The 18,504-nt window shown below is 38.0% G+C and overlaps 1 protein-coding gene across 3 annotated transcripts in view; it reads left to right on the top strand.

The window, feature by feature from the left end:
- Dpy19l4 (dpy-19 like 4) overlaps positions 1-16,915 on the top strand; it is a 57,523-nt gene extending 40,608 nt beyond the window's left edge. For all 3 annotated transcript variants that reach the window (XM_076924185.1, XM_076924186.1, XM_076924187.1), the window contains 4 exons: positions 886-968; positions 3,741-3,873; positions 10,771-10,929; positions 12,461-16,915. In XM_076924185.1, the coding sequence (XP_076780300.1) occupies positions 886-968; positions 3,741-3,873; positions 10,771-10,929; positions 12,461-12,625 (540 nt within the window). In that variant the 3' untranslated portion in view covers positions 12,626-16,915. The remainder of the gene's footprint in view (positions 1-885; positions 969-3,740; positions 3,874-10,770; positions 10,930-12,460) is intronic.
- The last annotated feature ends 1,589 nt before the right edge of the window (positions 16,916-18,504 follow it).

The following is an 18,504-nucleotide window of genomic DNA, read 5'->3' on the forward strand; positions in this document are numbered from 1 at the left end:
TCTCTCTCTCTCTCTCGCCTGTGCTCGCTCTCTCGCACTTTTTCCTCTCTCACACTCTCTTTCTTTCTTTCTTTCTTTCTTTCTTTCTTTCTTACTTTCTTTCTTTCTTTCTTTCTTTCTTTCTTTCTTTCTTTCTTTCTCTTTGGCTGTCCTCGAATTCACTATGAAGACCAGCCTGGCCTCCAACTCATAGAGATCTGCTTGTCTCTGCCTCCTGGGTGCTGGGATTAAAGACATGTACCACCTACTTCTGCTCCCCAAACATTTTTTTAAATTTACTTATTTATGTATATGAGTGCTCATTTGCTTGTTATCTTTTGAGACAAGGTCTCAAATGCAGCCCAGGCTGGCCTTGCATTTATGGTAATCCTCTTGATTCAGCATCTCAAGTGCTATCCCATCCAGCCTAAAACATTTGTAGAATGCCATCTAATGCAGTTTTCTTCAGTCTAATGCCATTGTAAATTCTTACCATAATTGACAAAATTAGGATAATAAGTAGGTCTTAATATTTAAATATATTTTGGTAACTCCAATTTTAATATCTGTGAAATGAATTAATTTTTTGGCTTAACATAATATAGCAGAAAACTAATTGCCAATCAACCTCAAAATATTTGTCCTGGAATTTTTAAATTTAATATGTGTATACATGAACCATATAACCAATGATTTTGTAGTAATAACATTAGTAAATCTAAGTAGTGAGTAAACTGTAAAATTATAATTATTCCTATTGAAAAGAATGACCAGGTCACTGAAGAGGACAGGAATATGGCAGTGTTGGCATGTCAACATGCTTCAAGTTGGTCTTTTGGAATACTCTGAAACAGTTTTAAGCTTTCCAGTTACTTACACCTCTGGGTGTTTTGTTTTGTGTTTTAGTTTTTTCCACGATTAATTACAGAATTAACAGAGCTACAAGAATTCTATGATCCAGATACAGTGGAACTTATGACCTGGATAAAGTAAGGACCAAATTGCTCAAGACTATTATTAACTGTCATTAACTAGTCATTGCATGCTGTGTCATGAATTCAGGGACAATAATGAATGAAGTGTTCTTTTATAAAGTCAGGAATCATTACTTTATAATTCTAATTTTCTAAATAAATTCATCTTAATGTTGAAACAGCATTGGTAAGTATGGGAGTGGAGGTTTGGAGACCCTCACTCCCACACAGCAGAAATGTGGACTCCAGTGGCGGACATCCTTTTCTTATTCATAAGCTGAAGGTTGATAGCTCAGGGACTCAGAAAAGGCTGTGTTGCCAGTGAAAGCGTGGAGTAACAAAATATCCCAGGTAGCCTTGTTCCTTCTGTTAGCTCTTGGTTAGAAACAACCACAGCCATGAAAGTCTAATTAATCTCTGAGTTTGTGGCAATGGATCTGAGTTCACATGGGCTTGAGCTTGATTCAGGAAATCCAAGATATTGAAATGTTCATAAAAGGTAGTCCTGAGTTGGTTCCTCCTCAACTCAGGCTATACAGAATTCCATAAAGAGTTTCATGAAACCCCAAATAACAAATGAGAAAATTCAGCATAGCAACTGTCAGCTATTCTTTGTGATGAGCAGTGGAATTGTATTATAGCAATTTCTAATAATTTATATTTTTTTATTTTTGGCATATAGCAGACTGTCATAAGACTTTATTGATTATAATTAATCAATGATTAATGTTTTATACATTTTTGTGGATCAGCAAGTGGTAACAATCGAGAAGATTGTTCTGGCCTGGGCCAGCTCAGGTGGGACTGGGTAGCCTGGCATGACCTCTTTGGCTTGCCTGTGTTTGGCTAGTTGTCACTGGAAATCAGACTAACTTGACTTACGGTCTTGTAGTATGTGCACCTGTTTATGAAGTAGTAGCTAGGGAATTCCCAAGAGCAGATAGAGTGGGCACATTGTCTGTATTGTTTTGCATATCTTAGGGTTTCTAGTGCTGTGATAAAACACCATGGCAGAGATTAGCATCTGCCTTCATATCCATGGCTAAGAGAGAGAATTACTACAGACATTTTTGTGATCAATTTATCCCCAGTAGAGACTTCCAAATAACTATGTTGAAACTTGTTAAAGTTCTAATGAAGAAACAAACTACAAAAAAAAAAAAAAAAAAAAAAAAAAAAAAAAAAAAAAAAAAAAAATGGATAAAAACCTTTTTAAAAGTCCTAGAAGAACAAACCATGTGATTCTGAGTACTTGGGAGACTGAGGCAGGGGGATCACTTTAAGTTTGAGACCAGCCAGAGCTACAGAGTGAGACCCTGGTGGTGCTGGTTGTTGTTTTTAAGACATGGAAAATAAAGGGTATGGAACCAAAAAATTTAAAGAAATGACAGGTTTGTTTATAGAATGATTGAATAAGCTTGAGAATAGGTTTTATAATGAGGTCTTAATTTCTATAAAGACATTTTATATTTTTTTTAGGTTACCTTAACCATTGATGCTAATACTTAATGTGAGTTGTAGTTACCAATGGGGAACATGACAATACAATATTATGTTGTCTTAAATAATACAGGCAACTATATCTTCTTTGAGATTTATCAAAGCTAGGCAGCAGTGGTGTTCTCGGGAGGCAGAGGCAGTGGATCTCTGTTAGTTAAATCCAACCTGGTCTACAGAGCAAGTTCCAGGACAGCCAGGACTACACAACAGAACCCTGTCTTGAGACATTTCTCCCCCCCCCCCCAAAAAAAAAGAAAAGAAAAAAATGCATGGCAAAGGCCTGAACAATTGGATGTTGAGTAATTAGATATTTATCTGAGTATAATTTTGTCCTAAGTCTTTTTCCTTATTCCTGAGTCTTTCATTAGGACAGTGGCCAGCCAGGTGCTGTTCCTTTTTTTTTAGAGCTTATCTCTGTGTGCAGTATGTAATAGCCAGATACTGAATAGTGTGGTGCATTCTGGGAGTGAATAGATCAATTAGGTTTGGCTGGAGGTACAGCTCAGAGGTAGCATGTGTGTGTGCCACGGCATGTGTGTAAAAGTTGGAGGACAATTTACAGGTGTAAGTTCTTTCTAATGTATGGGTTCTAGGAATCAAATTCACACCATCAAGTTTGGCAACAAGTACCTCTACCTGCTGAATTCTTTCTGCGGTCTGTAGATCATGCATGCAGGCTCCAAGTTTCATCCTAGCACTGAAAATAAATAGGAGGAGGAAGGAAGGAACTTGTTTGCTGGTTTCTTACCGTGTAAGTGGCATCTGAGAGTTTGTAGTGGATCCAGTGTGGAGTAGTGTACACTGCTATCAGGAGACAGGAGCTGGGGGGAGGTGAATGGATGTGGAAGGATTTGAGTTATATGTTATGTTACAGAACCTGAATATGAGAACCACCCGATCTGATGTGGTATATTCTTTTTTCTTTCTTCTTTTCCAATTTTTCTTTTTTCTTTCTGTCTTTCTTTTTTTTTTCTTTCTTTTTTCTTTTTTGAGATCTGCCTGCCTCTGTCTCCCAAGTGTTTGAGATTAAAAGCCTATGCCACCATCGCCTGACATATTCTTGTTTCTTCTTGTTTAAAAAAATTTCTGTATCTTCAGTGCTTAAAACAGCTGCTGGCATATAGTAGAATGTTTTTAAATGAATACCTAAATTAAATGGACTGCATTGACTTTGAAATCTTAGTGTGCTTATACATTGGAAGTTGTTGGTATTTGAGAGTTGGTATAAACCAATGATCTTAATAGCATAATTGCTCTTTTATCATAGGATCTTTTGGTTCTTTACAGGAGGCAAGCTCCAGTTGCAGCTGTGTTCGCAGGAAGCCCACAGTTGATGGGTGTGATTAAGCTGTGTACTGGGTGGACAGTGACAAGCTTGCCACTTTACAGTGATGATGACCTTCTCAAGAGAAATGAAAACGTGAGACAGTTCATCTTCTACATCTGGATCTTCTAAACCTAACACTACAGTTGACTCTGTTCTGTGCTGATACATGTTTCTTGGTAGCTAGCAAAATCCAATTTTATAATCCACTTCATTTTTTTTTTTCCTTTTTGAGATAGGGTTTTTCCCTGTAGCCCTGGCTGTCCTGGAACTCACTTTGTAGACCAGGCTGGCCTCGAACTCAGAAATCTGCCTGTATCTGCCATCTGCCTCCCAAGTGCTGGGATTAAAGGCGTGCGCCACCACTGCCTGGCTTCCACTTCAGTTTTTAAAAGTTGTCAGTAGGTTGAAACAGGAGGGCCACTGTGAGCTTGATGCCAGCCTGTGTGCCATAGTCAGTTTCAGACTAGCCAGAGCTATGGATACATAGCAGAACCATCTCAAAAATGGAAAGCAGAAAAAGAAAAACAGGTAAAGGTTGTGTGATTAACCAAGAGAAAATCCAAGATTATAATATTAAGTTCTTCATTTTGTGAAGAGCATCACTAGTTTTTGCAAAAGGAATTTCCATAATGCTGTCAGAGGGACTGATGGGTAATATTTCAGAAAGGGCAGCCATCCTTTCAAAGTATTACGGTTCTCAAAGCTAGTGAAGGAAATCTGTTAGTTCATGTCTCAATACACGTTGTCTTTCCAAAGCTATCCTATTGCTGATAAAATAAAAATGTAATTTAAAGGTCGTGGGTCTAGAAAGATGGCTCACGGAGTCGTGCATTTGCTGTGGGAGTCTGAGGACCTAAGTCTGAGGATCCATAGTGCCCATGTAAGAGCCAAGTGTGGCAGGCAGTGTGCACCTCTAATCCCGGTGCTGGGAAGTGGCAGGAGGGGTCCCCAGGCTTGATGACCAGCCATTCTAGCTGAGTCAGGGAGTTTTAAGTTGAGTAAGAGACTCTCAAAAATAAGATGGGAAAAGATTGAACTAAGTCAGCTGTTCCCCCCACACACACGAGACACATATTACTAGATTTGACTAAGTCAACTGTTCCCCCCCCCCCATACACGAGACACATATTACTAGATTTGACTAAGTCAACTGTTCACCCCCACACACGAGACACATATTACTGTTTTGATTGACTAGCATTCATAAGCTGGTTGGGAGATGGAGGCAGGAGGATAGCAAGATCAAACTAGGGAATAAGCAGTTGCCTTTGAAAAAAACTAAGCCTGGAAATGTAAGTCAGTGGGGCGGTTTGCTTGTCATTCAAAAGTCCAGTCCTTTGACTGCAAAAGTCAGTCAGCCAGCCAACTAACCAACCTCTAGGGTTTCTTATGTTTTATTTTATTGGTATGGGTTTTTAAAAATAATTCTGTATAACATTAGAATGATAATTAATATGATTTAGAGATGTGTAAGTTTGTTGTGGATTTAAATGATAAATTTATATATATGAGAAGTTAACTTGAACTGGGATTTTCCATATTTTCATTCTTTCTTTCTTTTTTTCTTTGAGACAAAGTTTCTCTGTATAGCCCTGGCCATCCTGGAACTCTGTAGACCAGGCTTACCTTGAACTCAGAGGCCTCCTGCCTCTGCCTCCTGAGTGCTGGGATTAAAGTCTTTCACCACCACCACCCAGCTTTATTTTCTTTTTCTATTTCTATATCATATGAGTTTTAGGTATAGTCTAAGCTAAGAAAGAAAAAAAAAAGTTTAGCAATGTAAGGCTAAGAAAGAACCCAGACTTTTGGGTATGTAATGATATGCCTGTGCTGCTGGTGCTGCTGGCTGAGGCAGGGGGATCACTGAGTTCAAACCGAGCAGCATAGGGACAACTTCAGAAACATATGTGAGGGGCTGGAGAGATGGCTGGGCTGGAGAGATGGCTCAGCAGTTAAGAGCACTTACTGCTCTTCCAGAGGTCCTGAGTTCAATTCCCAGCAACCACATGATGGCTCACAACCATCTGTAATGGAATCTGATGCCCTCTTCTGGTGTGTCTGAAGACAGCTATAGTGTACTCATATAAATAAAATAAATAAATAAATCTTTAAAAAAAAAAAAAAAAGAAGAAGAAGAGACATATGTGAGGCCCTATCTTTCATGCTGCAAAGCAAAATTCAAACAGAAGGGGCTGGAGAGATGGCTCAGTGGGTTAAGAGCACTGGCTGCTGTTCCAGAGGACCTGGGCTTTATTCCCAGCATCCACATGGCAGCTTACAACTGTCTGTAACTCCAGTTCTAGGGGACCCAGTGTCCTCTTTTGGCCTTAATAGGCATCAGTCATGCACCTGATACACAGACAGACATGTAGGCAAAACACTCATACACATAAAAATAAAAATAATTTTTAAAAAATATATTAAAAAATACTGCCTGGTAGGTGATGCATGCCTTTAACTTTAGCCCTTGGGGAAGCAGAGGCAGAGGCTTGCTGTGAGTTTGAGGTCAGACTGGCCTGGCCTCTCTACGTGGCAAGTCCAGGACAGTCAGGACCCTGTCTCAAAAAAAAAAAAAAAGAAGAAGAAGAAGACAAAACAAAATAGAACTGACTATAGAATTACATGTCTGGACTCAAATGTTAGTTCTGTGCATTACCTTGAGTAAGCTACTGAATCTGGAAATGATAGTGATAGTTCCACTTCCTACTTAGGAGAATTAAATGACTAAACCATAGTACATTAAATTAGTAAAACTTTAAAGTTTATTTTTATATTTTAATACAGATAATTTTTGTTTGTTTGAATTTAGGAATAGGGTCTTAAGTTATGTATGTAGTCAAGGTTAGCCTTGAACTCATGACCCTCCTGCCTCTATATCCCCAAGTACTGGGATTATAGGAATGTTCTACTAAGCTTAGAATGCACTATTAAATTGTGATTGTATATGCTTACATGTACATACACATCCAGTACAAAGAGTCCAAAGGCAGGATAGTCAGTCCTGTCTATGGAAATGTAAGAATTCATCACATATTATTCTAACCGATGTTGGCATTGAAGACTGATGAGCTGCTTGTTTGGAAATGGAATGTGTCTGATCACATGCTGAAAAAAAGACCACAAACCAAGAAATGTGTGACTATATAGCTAGAAAATAAAGCTGGGTGATAATGGCACATGCCTTTAATCCCAGCACTGGAGAGGCGGAAACAGACAGATCTCTGTGAGTTTGAGTCCAGCCTGGACTACAGAGAGAGCAAGTTCCAGGACAGCCAGGGCTACACAGAGAAACTCTGTCTCAAAATCAATCTATCTCTCTCTCTCTCTCTCTCTCTCTCTCTCTCTCTCTCTCTCTCTCTCTCTCTCTCTCTCTCTCATACACACACACACACACACACACTATGTTGCTGGCCCCCCCAAAGAAAGAAAGAAAAGAAAGAGAAGAAAAGAAAGTAAGGCCAGATTCTGTGGACCTGTGGTGTCATGCTGAGGAATTGAGGTTGCCCTCAATTGAATTGAGGCAGCTGGGAAACAGCAAAGACTGAATAAATGCCTCATGGTGGAATTACTAGATGTGTTTAGAGAGTTGACTGTGCCCAGATGGTGCCGAATGCCTCTTATCTTTGTTCTTGGAAGACAGAGGCAAGGATTGCAGTAGGTTCAAGACCAGCCTGGACGATAAAGTGAGACTTTGTCAAAGAGCCAAAAAAATTGTAAGTTTTAAAAAGGAACAGAGGGAAAGTTAATTATAGTCACAAGAGAACACATGGAGGCAGGTGGAGAGTACAGAGATAGCGAGATAAACCCAAGGGTGACAGGTTTATCTCACAGGCAGCAGTTAGTTCTGATTAATGTTTGCCGTGCTTTAAAGAGATGGCATGGTTTGGGTAAAATATGGACAGGGAATTCCTAAGACTTATTTTTTCCCCACAGACTAAAAAACAATAACCTGGGCTTTTTGTTTTTGAGACAAAAATCTCACTATGTAGCCCAGGCTACCACAATGCCCAGCTTCTTTGCTTCTTTGTTTTTCTTTGATAGAACTTTTTTCTAATTCAGTGTTTCAAAATTATTCCTAATCAGGGGTTCTAATTAAATATTTTGTTCTGTTTTATGAAACTTGGCTCCAAGAATAGTAACCGTACTTTTTTTCCTTTTTCAAAGTTTGCCTTTCTTTATGGTATCCAGTAAACAGCATTACTGTGTTATTTTATCTAATCACAATCCAAATGAAGTTCTCTACAGACGAGACTGCTGTCTCTCAGACAGTCTTTCTGCTTTATGACACATGGCTAATCTCTGTGCAGTCTCTTACACCACGGTTTGTCAACTCAGAATGATCTTGTTTGCAGAGAACATTTGGTAATAGCTAGAGACATACTTGTTTGTCATAACTAGAGGTATGGTTCTGTGGGCATCTAGCAGGTGCGGACCATGGGTGCTGGTAAATATCTGACAGTGGACAGTGTAGTTTCTGTCCTGTCCTCAAAATGAAGTATTTGCCCCAAAATTTCTTTCTTTTTCTTTTTTTTGGTTTTTCGAGACAGGGTTTCTCTGTGTAGTCCTGGCTGTCCTGGAACTCACTTTGTAGACCAGGCTGGCCTCGAACTCAGAAATCCGCCTGTCTCTGCCTCCCAAGTGCTGGGATTAAAGGCGTGCGCCACCACTGCCCGGCCCAAAATTTCAATCATACTAAGGTTGGAAGACTTTTCTAGTTTCTCAATAATGGTGTTTCATAGAATTTTATTTTAAAAGATTAAAAAAAAATTGTGTGTGTTTGGATGCAGTTGGAGACCAGAAGGGGCCATCAGATCCCCTGGAGCTGGACTTACAAAAGGCCCTGTAGAAGAGCAAGCAGAGCTCTGACATGCCGAGCTGTTTCCACAGCTCCCAGAAGCGTTTTTAAAGTCCCAAGAGTTTGTTACAACTTTCTAAAGCTTAAAAATAAATAAAGTTGTGGAAGCAGTTGTCCATGGGTTTAGGCTGGGGTAGACTAGAAATATGTCACTTAAACTTAATATAGCAAAGTGAGGTAGCAATTTTCCTTCGATATATTATACATAGTGTTTTCAGACGCTAGACAATCATCAATCATGACATCTAGTAGGTAGCTAATGAGTGTTCTACAAATAGATCAGATTCTTTTTTTAAAATGTATGTATGTATGTATGTATGTATGTATGTATGTATGTATATGTTGTGGGTGTTTTACTTGCATGTGTATATGTGCACCGTGTGTATACAGTGCTTCCAGAGGCCAGAAGAGGGTGTTGGATCCTCTGAAACTGAAATTATGACACTTGTGGTTATAGATATTGGGAGCTACCATGTAGGTACTGGGAGTGGAACCTGGGTCCTCTGGAACAATTGCCAATATTCTTTTTTTTTTTGTTTTTTTTTTTTTGTTTTGTTTTGTTTTGTTTTGTTTTTTTGAGACAGGGTTTCTCTGTAGCCCTGGCAATTGCCAATATTCTTAAACACTGAGCAATTTCTCCAGCCATGGGACCGTACTCAATCTAGGTATTAGATTTTGGTATTTTTCAGAACAAATAGTATGTGGCCCTGCAGGTCTGCAAAGTTGTAATGAGACGGCCATCTAGTCATGACCCGAGTTTCAGACATCCTTTCTCATCATTTCTGAGTGATCAAATTATTTTTAATATTGTTGACTATTATCTCATATGGAAAATGAACATTCTGACACATGGCAATAAAAGCTAAAGGAACTATTACAACATAATAATAAGACAAATGATTAAAAATTGAAACTTGACAAAGGACTTATATAGGCATTTTTTTCAAAGAACTACAAATAGCCAATTTGCATATGAAAAGGTACATGACTTCATTTACCATCAGGAAAGTGAAAGTCAAATCCACAAGTAGATAACTCTGCAGACCAAGTAGGATAGCTAAAATCAAAGGGACTTTTAGCTGGGCTTGCTGGCATACACCATTAACCCAGCATTGAGGCTTGTGGTGGACAGAGAGGACAGTCTTCGTGAATTCAAGGGCAGCCTGTCTGGTCTATATTTCAATTTCCAGGACTGCTAGGGCTGTGTAGACATCCTATCTCAAAAACCAAACAAAGAGGACAAACAAATGTATAAGATGCAGAGATCTCAAATGGTACACTGTACACAGTTTGTGGAAACTAGTCAGAGAGTCTTCACAAGATGAATTGCAGTTACCTCATGACACAGTAGCTCTGTTAGAAATGCAGATGTATATCCTGCAAAGAGCTACGTAAATATTCATGTCCAGTATTCATCATGGCTCCAAAATGCAGGCAACCAAAATGTTTATTAACTGATGATAGATAAGTGAAATGTCTTGTCCTTATGTTATCAGAGTAAATATTACTTGGCTTTGAAAAATAATGTAGTACTTACGTGATAATACAATATGGATGAATTAGGCAAGCTTTATGCTTAGTGAATGAAGTGAGTCACATAGGATCACATAGTATAGATTCCATGTATTTGAAATGTCTAGAATAGAAACTTTTATAGAGACAAAGCAGATAATTGGTTATATGGGACTCTGGCAGGCAAGTTGGGAGGTGCAAATAGTATACACAGCAGTAATGCAGATAGTCTAAAGTTGTGTTGGCAAATGTACGACTCTGTAGACATACTAAACATGATTAGTTGGTGAATCGTATAGTATTGAGTTGTATTTTTTTAATTTTTAAAATTACTTTTTATAATTATATGTGTATAATGTATGTGGGGTGGGTATGTGCATGTGAGCTCAGTTGTCTGGGAAGTCCAAAAGAGGATATCCTATTCCCCGAAGATGGAGTTAGAGCAGTTGTGAACTACCTGATGCAGGTCCTGGGAACCAAACTCCCATCCGGCGAGAGCAATGCGTGCTCTTACCTGCTGCACCACTCCCCATCCTGTGGAGTGTGTTTTATTAAAGCTGTGTAATTTTAATTAACAGGTACTTTCACTGTCTTTTAAGTTTTGTTTTAATTTTTTTTTTCAGATTTACCAGATCTATTCAAAGCGATCTGCTGAGGATATTTATAAAATACTGACATCTTATAAAGCTAACTACCTAATTGTAGAAGATGCCATCTGCAATGAGATGGGAACCACGAGAGGCTGCAGGGTTAAAGATTTATTAGATATTGCAAATGGACATGTAAGTAACCATTTGAAAAGTTGATTGTTCTGACTTTATTTAGCTTTCTCATCTTCCTTCATGAGTTGTAGCCGCCTTGGCATGCCCTCGTCCCTTGCAGCATGTAATAGCTAAACTGCTATCTAGTAACCAGGACAACTCACAGGGGAGCTTCTAAGCTTCATAGATAGAACTGGTGGGAACAATGCTTTTATTCCTAAGAAAGTTAGGCTAGAGGACTTAGTAAAGAGGACTAGATCATTCTGAGTTGTAGGGTAAACTGTTTAGGCCACAGCCAGGATTTTTGCTTTTCCTTCTAAAATACTCATGTTTGTCTTTATAAGCTGAGGCTAGTTTGGAGGTCAGTGATTCTCTTTCACAGTTCCCATGTTTCAGGGCTGAGAGATGGCCCAGCATTTAAGAGCCTTTCTTGTCCTTGAAGAGAATGTAGGTTCAAGTCTCAGGACTCATTGCCTCACACAACCTTCTGTAACTCCATCTTGAGGTGTTATAATGCCTTCTTCAGGTCTCTGAAGGCAGTGTCTGCATGAGGAGTACACATCCATGCAGGCAAAACACAAAATAAAAATAAATGCTTGAAAAAAGTTCCCATTTTCCTGTCTTTGTGACTAAGTAAGATTGCACTGTAAACTTGTTTACCTTATGCTGTGTGTATTTTCAATGTTCTCAGTTGGTACTTGGCAATTTGATTTTAGTTTATTGGTGACAGATGGGGTAAAATCAAGAAGTGATGTGTAGTAATTACTGATACATGTCTGTCCACTCTCTGCTGCCTTTCTGCTCTTTCTTTCATGTAATACCAGGCATAAACTTAAGCTGCTTTACTATCCAATGTCTGTTATAGGTGTTGCAATAATATTATAAAGACAGACAATCCTGGGGCAGAGATATGCCTTAGTGGGTAAAGGTTTTTGTTTCCAATCCTGACAACCTGAGTTCCATTCCTGGGACTCCAGAAAGTTGTTTTTTGATCTAAGAACACACACACACGCACACGCACACGCACACGCATGCACGCACAAACACTAATGTGGTAAAAACTCACAAAACTTAAAATCAGCTGAGCTCTGGTAGTTGAAAGCCGGGTGGAAGTTAGATGTCAGTGGGACTGTAAGAACCTAAGCCGTGCATGCTTGCCCACTGGACATGGAGGATTATGGGTCCTACACAAGGAGAATGTGATTGTATAGGAGGAAGATAGTACGTTCATTTTTCATCCTTAGAGCTGTCTGTGGAGTTCTCAGAGCAACAGTAGATTTTATAGAAAATACAAGCTAAGTTTTAGGAGTTCATCCTTTACAAGCTACACACACTTCATGCTTATTTCTCAGTCAGTGTTCAGGAGTTCAGTGCTTGTGGGAACTTGGGAAAAGGGCTTACATTTGCTAAATAGCATAAGATATTTTAGTCATAGTTAGCAATGATAATTTTCATATATATAGTAATATGCTAATATATTCCTAGTCTAAGGATTATATTTCTCATATATTTAGTAAGGTTTTTAATATTGTGTTTCTTATTTTTTTGATAGGTGGTTTTCGAAGAAGGTGACAAATTAACCTATTCAAAATATGGACGATTTTGTCATGAGGTCAAAATTAACTACTCTCCATATGTGAATTACTTCACTAGAGTATACTGGAACAGATCCTACTTTGTATATAAAGTCAACACTGTGATATCCTTCCAATCTTGAAAAATAACAGAGCCTTCATTTCAAAGACATGTTACTTGAAGTAAAATGCAATTTTCTTGGACCTACACAATTTCTTACAGATAATGTGTGGGTATCTGAAATGCTGCTATTCCTCCCACACCGCTGGTTCCTGGGTTTACAGTTTTCTTGGAAGTAGATGATGAGCTGTTGATGTCTTTTAGTAAAATGTCAACTCCACCACTGCGTCTTTCTGACAGCTTTCCTCCTTAGTACATGACTTAAAGCTTTCCTCGTTGTATCATCTCAAATCTTACTCTATAATGTTGATCTTTATTTGAATATTTTCCAAGGTCAGTGTTTACTTCAAAAACATAATTTTTAATTAAGTACTTAATGTGATTTAATTCTATAATACAAGAGAGAATTCTCCAAGGAAGTTTGTAACAGTTGTAAATTTTTTACTATTACAAATAATTGAAATATTAGTTAAAAATACGTGACATTTAAATTAAAATGGAAAAACATAAAGAAAAGTGATTGTTTTTATAGTACTGTTCCTGTCATCTGCTGCTTAAGTGAGCAAGCACATTCTTAGTGAAACATAGGACAAATTCATACATTTAATTGTTTCATGACTATTATGTGATTGCCTTTTCTCATTTATGCCCACTAAGTTAATAACAATTTAATCATGCTAAACAATAACTCATGTTAATAGATACATACGTACATATGCAAATAAACATTTAAAATATTTTTATAGTTGTTTTGAATGTGGAGCATACAATCTAACCACATTTTCTGTGGACATATTAACATTGTCAAAATAATAATGTGTGCCCTAACGTACATCAATTTCTGGTGGTGTATGCAGATGATTTTAAATATAAGAGCAAACTAAGAGTTAAATTTGCAACACTTCAGAGTATAAATGCTATATTTCTTCGTTGTATTTTTATTTTTATATCATTAAAGGAAATTGTAAGCCAGTGTGGTGGCTTATGCCTTTAATCCCAGCACTTGGGAGGCAGAGGCAGGTGAATCTCTATGAGTTTGAGGCCAGCCTGGTTTATATAGTGAATGCTAGTACATCCTGGAGACCTACATAGGTAAGACCCTGTTTTGGTGGGTGGGGGATGAAGGGAAGAAATTCTAAATTAATATGGCCTCTTAAAGAGATTCGGCATAGATAAAGCCTGTAGAGATATGGTTTTAATAAGATGCATATTTAATTTTACATTATACAGTTGCTTTGTGAACAGGTTGTATAATTTTATTTATTAGAATACTATAAAATTGCATTTTAAGAACTCCAAATTAGGAAGAAAAATATTCCCCTTTTTTGTAATGTATATGTACATATTTTTTTCAAGTATGTGAACTTAGAGTGACTTGTAGAGCCTAACTGACATCTGTCATATTCTCCAGTTTAGTGTAAATGGTCCTGTTGGCTATTTTTCGTGCTTATTTTGACTATAGACAAGCAGCTGTGGCAGTATATCTTACTTGGACTCTGAATATCTCGATAGTCACTGGTGTTTAACATCAGGTTTTATGAAAAATTACGAGCTACCCAGCTACACACTTGAGTAGTCGTGTGGTCATTCTTGTGATCAAAGCATGCAGAAACAGCTTACGTATCGTAAAAGGGGAAGTACAAATCGTATTTCCCTTGTAATATGAATTTTTTTTTGCTGTTCCCTTGTAAAATGAGTTGAATTCTTATTGACATGATAACTTGTGCTGTTAGTTTTGGTTTTGTGTTGTTGGCTGTATTAGTAAGCTGCTTTTGTTTCTGTCAACCTATTTCTTAAATAGATATAGAGAATTTTTTAATTAAAAGTTCATGATTGGTTCCAGGCATGATAGTGAACTCTTAGTCCCAGCATCCGGGAGGAGGCAGAGGCAGGCAGTTCTCTGGGTTTGAGGACAGTGTGGTTTACATAGTATGTTCCAGGATAGCCAAAGCTACCAAAAAAAAAAAAAAGGTTTATAATAAGTTTTTCATTCAGCATCAACTGAAACAAGAAGTAAGCTTTATTATAGAAATGCAATATTGGCTGAGGCTGTGTTGGCCAGTGGCATAGTGCTGGGCTGCCACACACGAGTCCCTGGGTTCAGCTCCTAGCACCATGTTGGGTGGGGGCTAGGGGGAGACAGATGAAGAAAAGAAAGAAGGGATAATATTAGGTATCAGAGAGAAGTTGATTCTCTTCCATCTGAACTGTCACTGAGACAACAACACTAGAAACTTTGTGTTGAAAACATTTAATTTTTTTCTTTAGTGATTAGTGGAATAATATTGAAAACTTCTACTACTTGCTGTTATAATTCCTTACTGTAATTGGGTAACTGAGCAGCTGTTAGGTTCAAAGCTGTACTGAAGGAGCAGAGTTTACAGGATCTAAACTGTGTGGGAAGGGATTCCTCAAAGAAATAGTGAATATATTTGCTCTTAACATAACAAACCCATTGAAATAAGTGCCTTAACTTCTTTATTTCTAAATTCATCTTATATTTTATATCGTGTTACCTGTTTTCTTTTCCATAAGGAAATACTGTTGACTGTTGCCACATTGATAAAGTACAGTAAGGTGAGGATGGAGGCCCGTCCCCTCCCTTCCTTGTGTACAAGTGTCCTAGAGCGTTTTCCTACTATACAAGAGCTTCTAGGTTTGATCTCTAGCACAACGAAACAATAAGCTGTCCCCACACCATTTCATTATTAACTTCAACTCAGTAATAAGCAGATCTTTGTCAAGAACTTCCAGTCTTCTAAATTAATTTATTTAGCCCCTTGAATGCCAAATAGTCCAACAAGTGAAACCTATTTGATAAGATATGTAATATGGACTCTGTGAGTTTGGTAATTTTTTTAAAAAACCTCTTTGGCATCTGTATCTTGATGTTTTGCATTTTATTGGCAATTTAGTTTTACAATCTAAGTAGTGTGTACTGCAGTCCAGCACTGACTTTACACACACACACACACACACACACACACACACACACACACACGAGACACTGGCTTTTCTTTCTAGGACATTAACCCAAGCTGCCAATAACCTCAGTGTTCTGACACTTTTCTGTACTGCACAGATTGAGTCTACAAAGAATGAAGAAATGGTGTTAAATTGTGTTAACAATTTGTGGCTGAAAACCATGCCTAAAATAGATTATTAATTTCTTGTATAACTCTCTTATTATTTTTAGAAATTTTTCTTGGGGCTTCTTATTTTTGAGTTAGTAACACATTTTGATGTCTCTTTTTGTATAAAAAATGTATTTTTTTCAGTTGGGGTTTTTAAGAGTTCTATGTAAATTGATCTTTTAGTAAATTTATTTTTAATGCATGAATATTCATAGGACATGTGCTACTACTTCTGTATATGTAAGAACTTTTTAAAGCTAATAACTACCTTCTAATTTCTATTTAGTGTATCTTTTCTTTTAACATATCTAGTTTTGCCGTGTGTGGTGATGAACATCCATGATCCCAGCACTTGAGAGGTAGAGACAGGAGGGTCAAGTGTTCAAAGTCATCCACAGCTACGTAAATGAGTTTCAGGCCAGCCTGGGCTTCGTGAGTCCCTATCTCAAAAAAAGAACCAAAAATTAAATACATAGTCTCTGTTGTTGCTGTTTGCAAACAGCTTTAGGCTCAATATGTGTTAGAAATCTGCCAAATTACAAGGAAAATCAAATGAGTTCTTAACTTGGATTACTGAGGTTTTTTTAATGTGTAGAGTTAATGCTTTAAATCAAATTAGATTCAGTGTTGCAAAAAAAATATATGACAGCTTATTTTCTCTCTAGTGAAATTTCTAAATAATGTGTTTCTGTAATGAAAATTACATTCTGCAATCAAATGTGTTAGATTTAGTATAAAGGGTTCTTTGTATTGTTCTGTAATCTTGACATATGGAATACTCTGTGCAATTCTATGACCTTTACTTATGATCATTATCTATATTTTGTATAATAGTGGCTTAACAGAAAATGTCACATGAATTACCTTTCCCTGTTTTAAGCCAATAGCCATGTACAGCCACTTATCAAGAGTGAACACAGCTGCCTTGTGTAGGCGGCCTCCGAGTGGTGACTGTGGGATGTGTGTTTAGACTCAGTGTTACCTCCTGTAACTAAGCCTACATCTCTGCAAAAGTGAAAGTCATCAGTGAGACAGATACATGAAAGGACTTGTTTCTACGCGGAAACAGTTTTATTCCAGCTTTTGTAACATTAGTATCCTTTTATCAATAATTATGGCCTTTCATGCTCATTTACCCTCTTGTTTTATGTTCATAATAAAACTTGTCAGAATTTGAATCTGTCTTTATCGTGTACTTGACCTTTCTTGCTATATTTATTGAGCTATAAGCAATGGTTCAGCTCACTCTTGAGCATAAATTCAGTGAGTTTTCAGTAGTATTCCCAGTTGGGCAGTTTTCACCACAGCCAACTTAAGACATGGTCAGTGCCCACCACACACGAACCCCATTCCCCTTGGCTGTCACTGACACCACCCCATCTTCAGCCTTAGGCAACTCTCACTAATCTGTAGACATATTTTCTCATTCTGGATGTTCATGTAATGAAATCACACAACTGATGGTATTTGATGTCTGGCTGCTTTCACTTGACCTAACACTGTCAAAGTTCATCCACAGGGTAGCATGTATTGTTCCTTTTTAGTGTGAAATGTTACATCTGTATCTCCAACAGGTTTTGTCTCGCATGGCAGTGGTTCTCAACCTTCATAATGCTGCTGACCCTTGAGTACACTTCCTCATATTGTGATGACCCACAACCATAAAATTACTGTTGTTGCTACTTTGACTAATTTTACTAGTTATGAATCATAATGTAAATATCTGTGTTTTCTGATGATCTTAGGCAACCCCTATGAAAGGATTGTTTGACCATCAAAGGAATCTCAACCTCCTAGATTGAGAAACCCTGCTCTAGAGAAACCTAATAATTTCTGGCTCACAGGCTGGCCTCGAACTCAGAAATCCACCTGCCTCTGCCTCCCAAGTGCTGGGAATAAAGGCGTGCGCCACCACTGCCCGGCTGGTTTCTTTTTTTTTTAATGATCCCTTTTATTTTTTTATGTGCATTGTTGTTTTGCCTACATGTATGTCTATGTGAAGGTGTTTGCTCCCCTGAAGGTCCCATGGAAGAGCAGCTAGTGCTCTTAACCTTTGAGCCATCTCTCTAGCCCCAGAATTGCTCTTTTCCTTTTCTTTCTTTTCTTTTCTTTTTTTTTAGATTTATTTTCTTTATGTGTATGGGTACACTGTTGCTGTCTTCAGACACAGCAGAAGAGGGCGTTGAATTCCATTCCAGATGGTTGTAAGCTACCATGTGGTTGAACTCAGGTCCTCTGGAAGAGCAGTCAATGCTCTTAACTGCTGAGCCATCTCTCCAGCCTCCTGTCCTGTCCTGTCCTGTCCTGTCCTGTCCTGTCCTGTCCTGTCCTGTGTAGTAGCCTGGGCTGTCCTGGAATTTGCTCTGGAGACCAGGCTGTCTTGAACTGAAAGATCCACCTACTTTGAAGTCAACCATAGATCAAGAAGTTGACAAGCAACCAATTGACAGTAAATGAACATAAGATTATTAAGAAAAACACAGAGTAAATAGGAGTCAGGAGGATGTATAGAGAGACACACAGGAAGTAGAAGGGAAGAACGTTTAGTTTGAAGGGGATTTTCCGAGATGATGTGAAAGAGGTAAGGTGTCTGGGACGTTGGCTAAGAAGGAAGGTCATCTGGGTGCTTTCTCTACTCCTCTGAGCTAGCAGGCTTTCATCTCATCATCTGGGTAGCCTGAGTCTTCATTTGTAAAATCAAACAATTTTGTTGTTAAGAAACAATTTCCTCTTAAATTTTTATTTAATTTTTAAAAAAAAGTTTATG

Source organism: Arvicanthis niloticus, chromosome 25, assembly GCF_011762505.2.
Source record: "Arvicanthis niloticus isolate mArvNil1 chromosome 25, mArvNil1.pat.X, whole genome shotgun sequence".
NCBI classification, from domain to species: Eukaryota; Metazoa; Chordata; class Mammalia; order Rodentia; family Muridae; genus Arvicanthis; species Arvicanthis niloticus.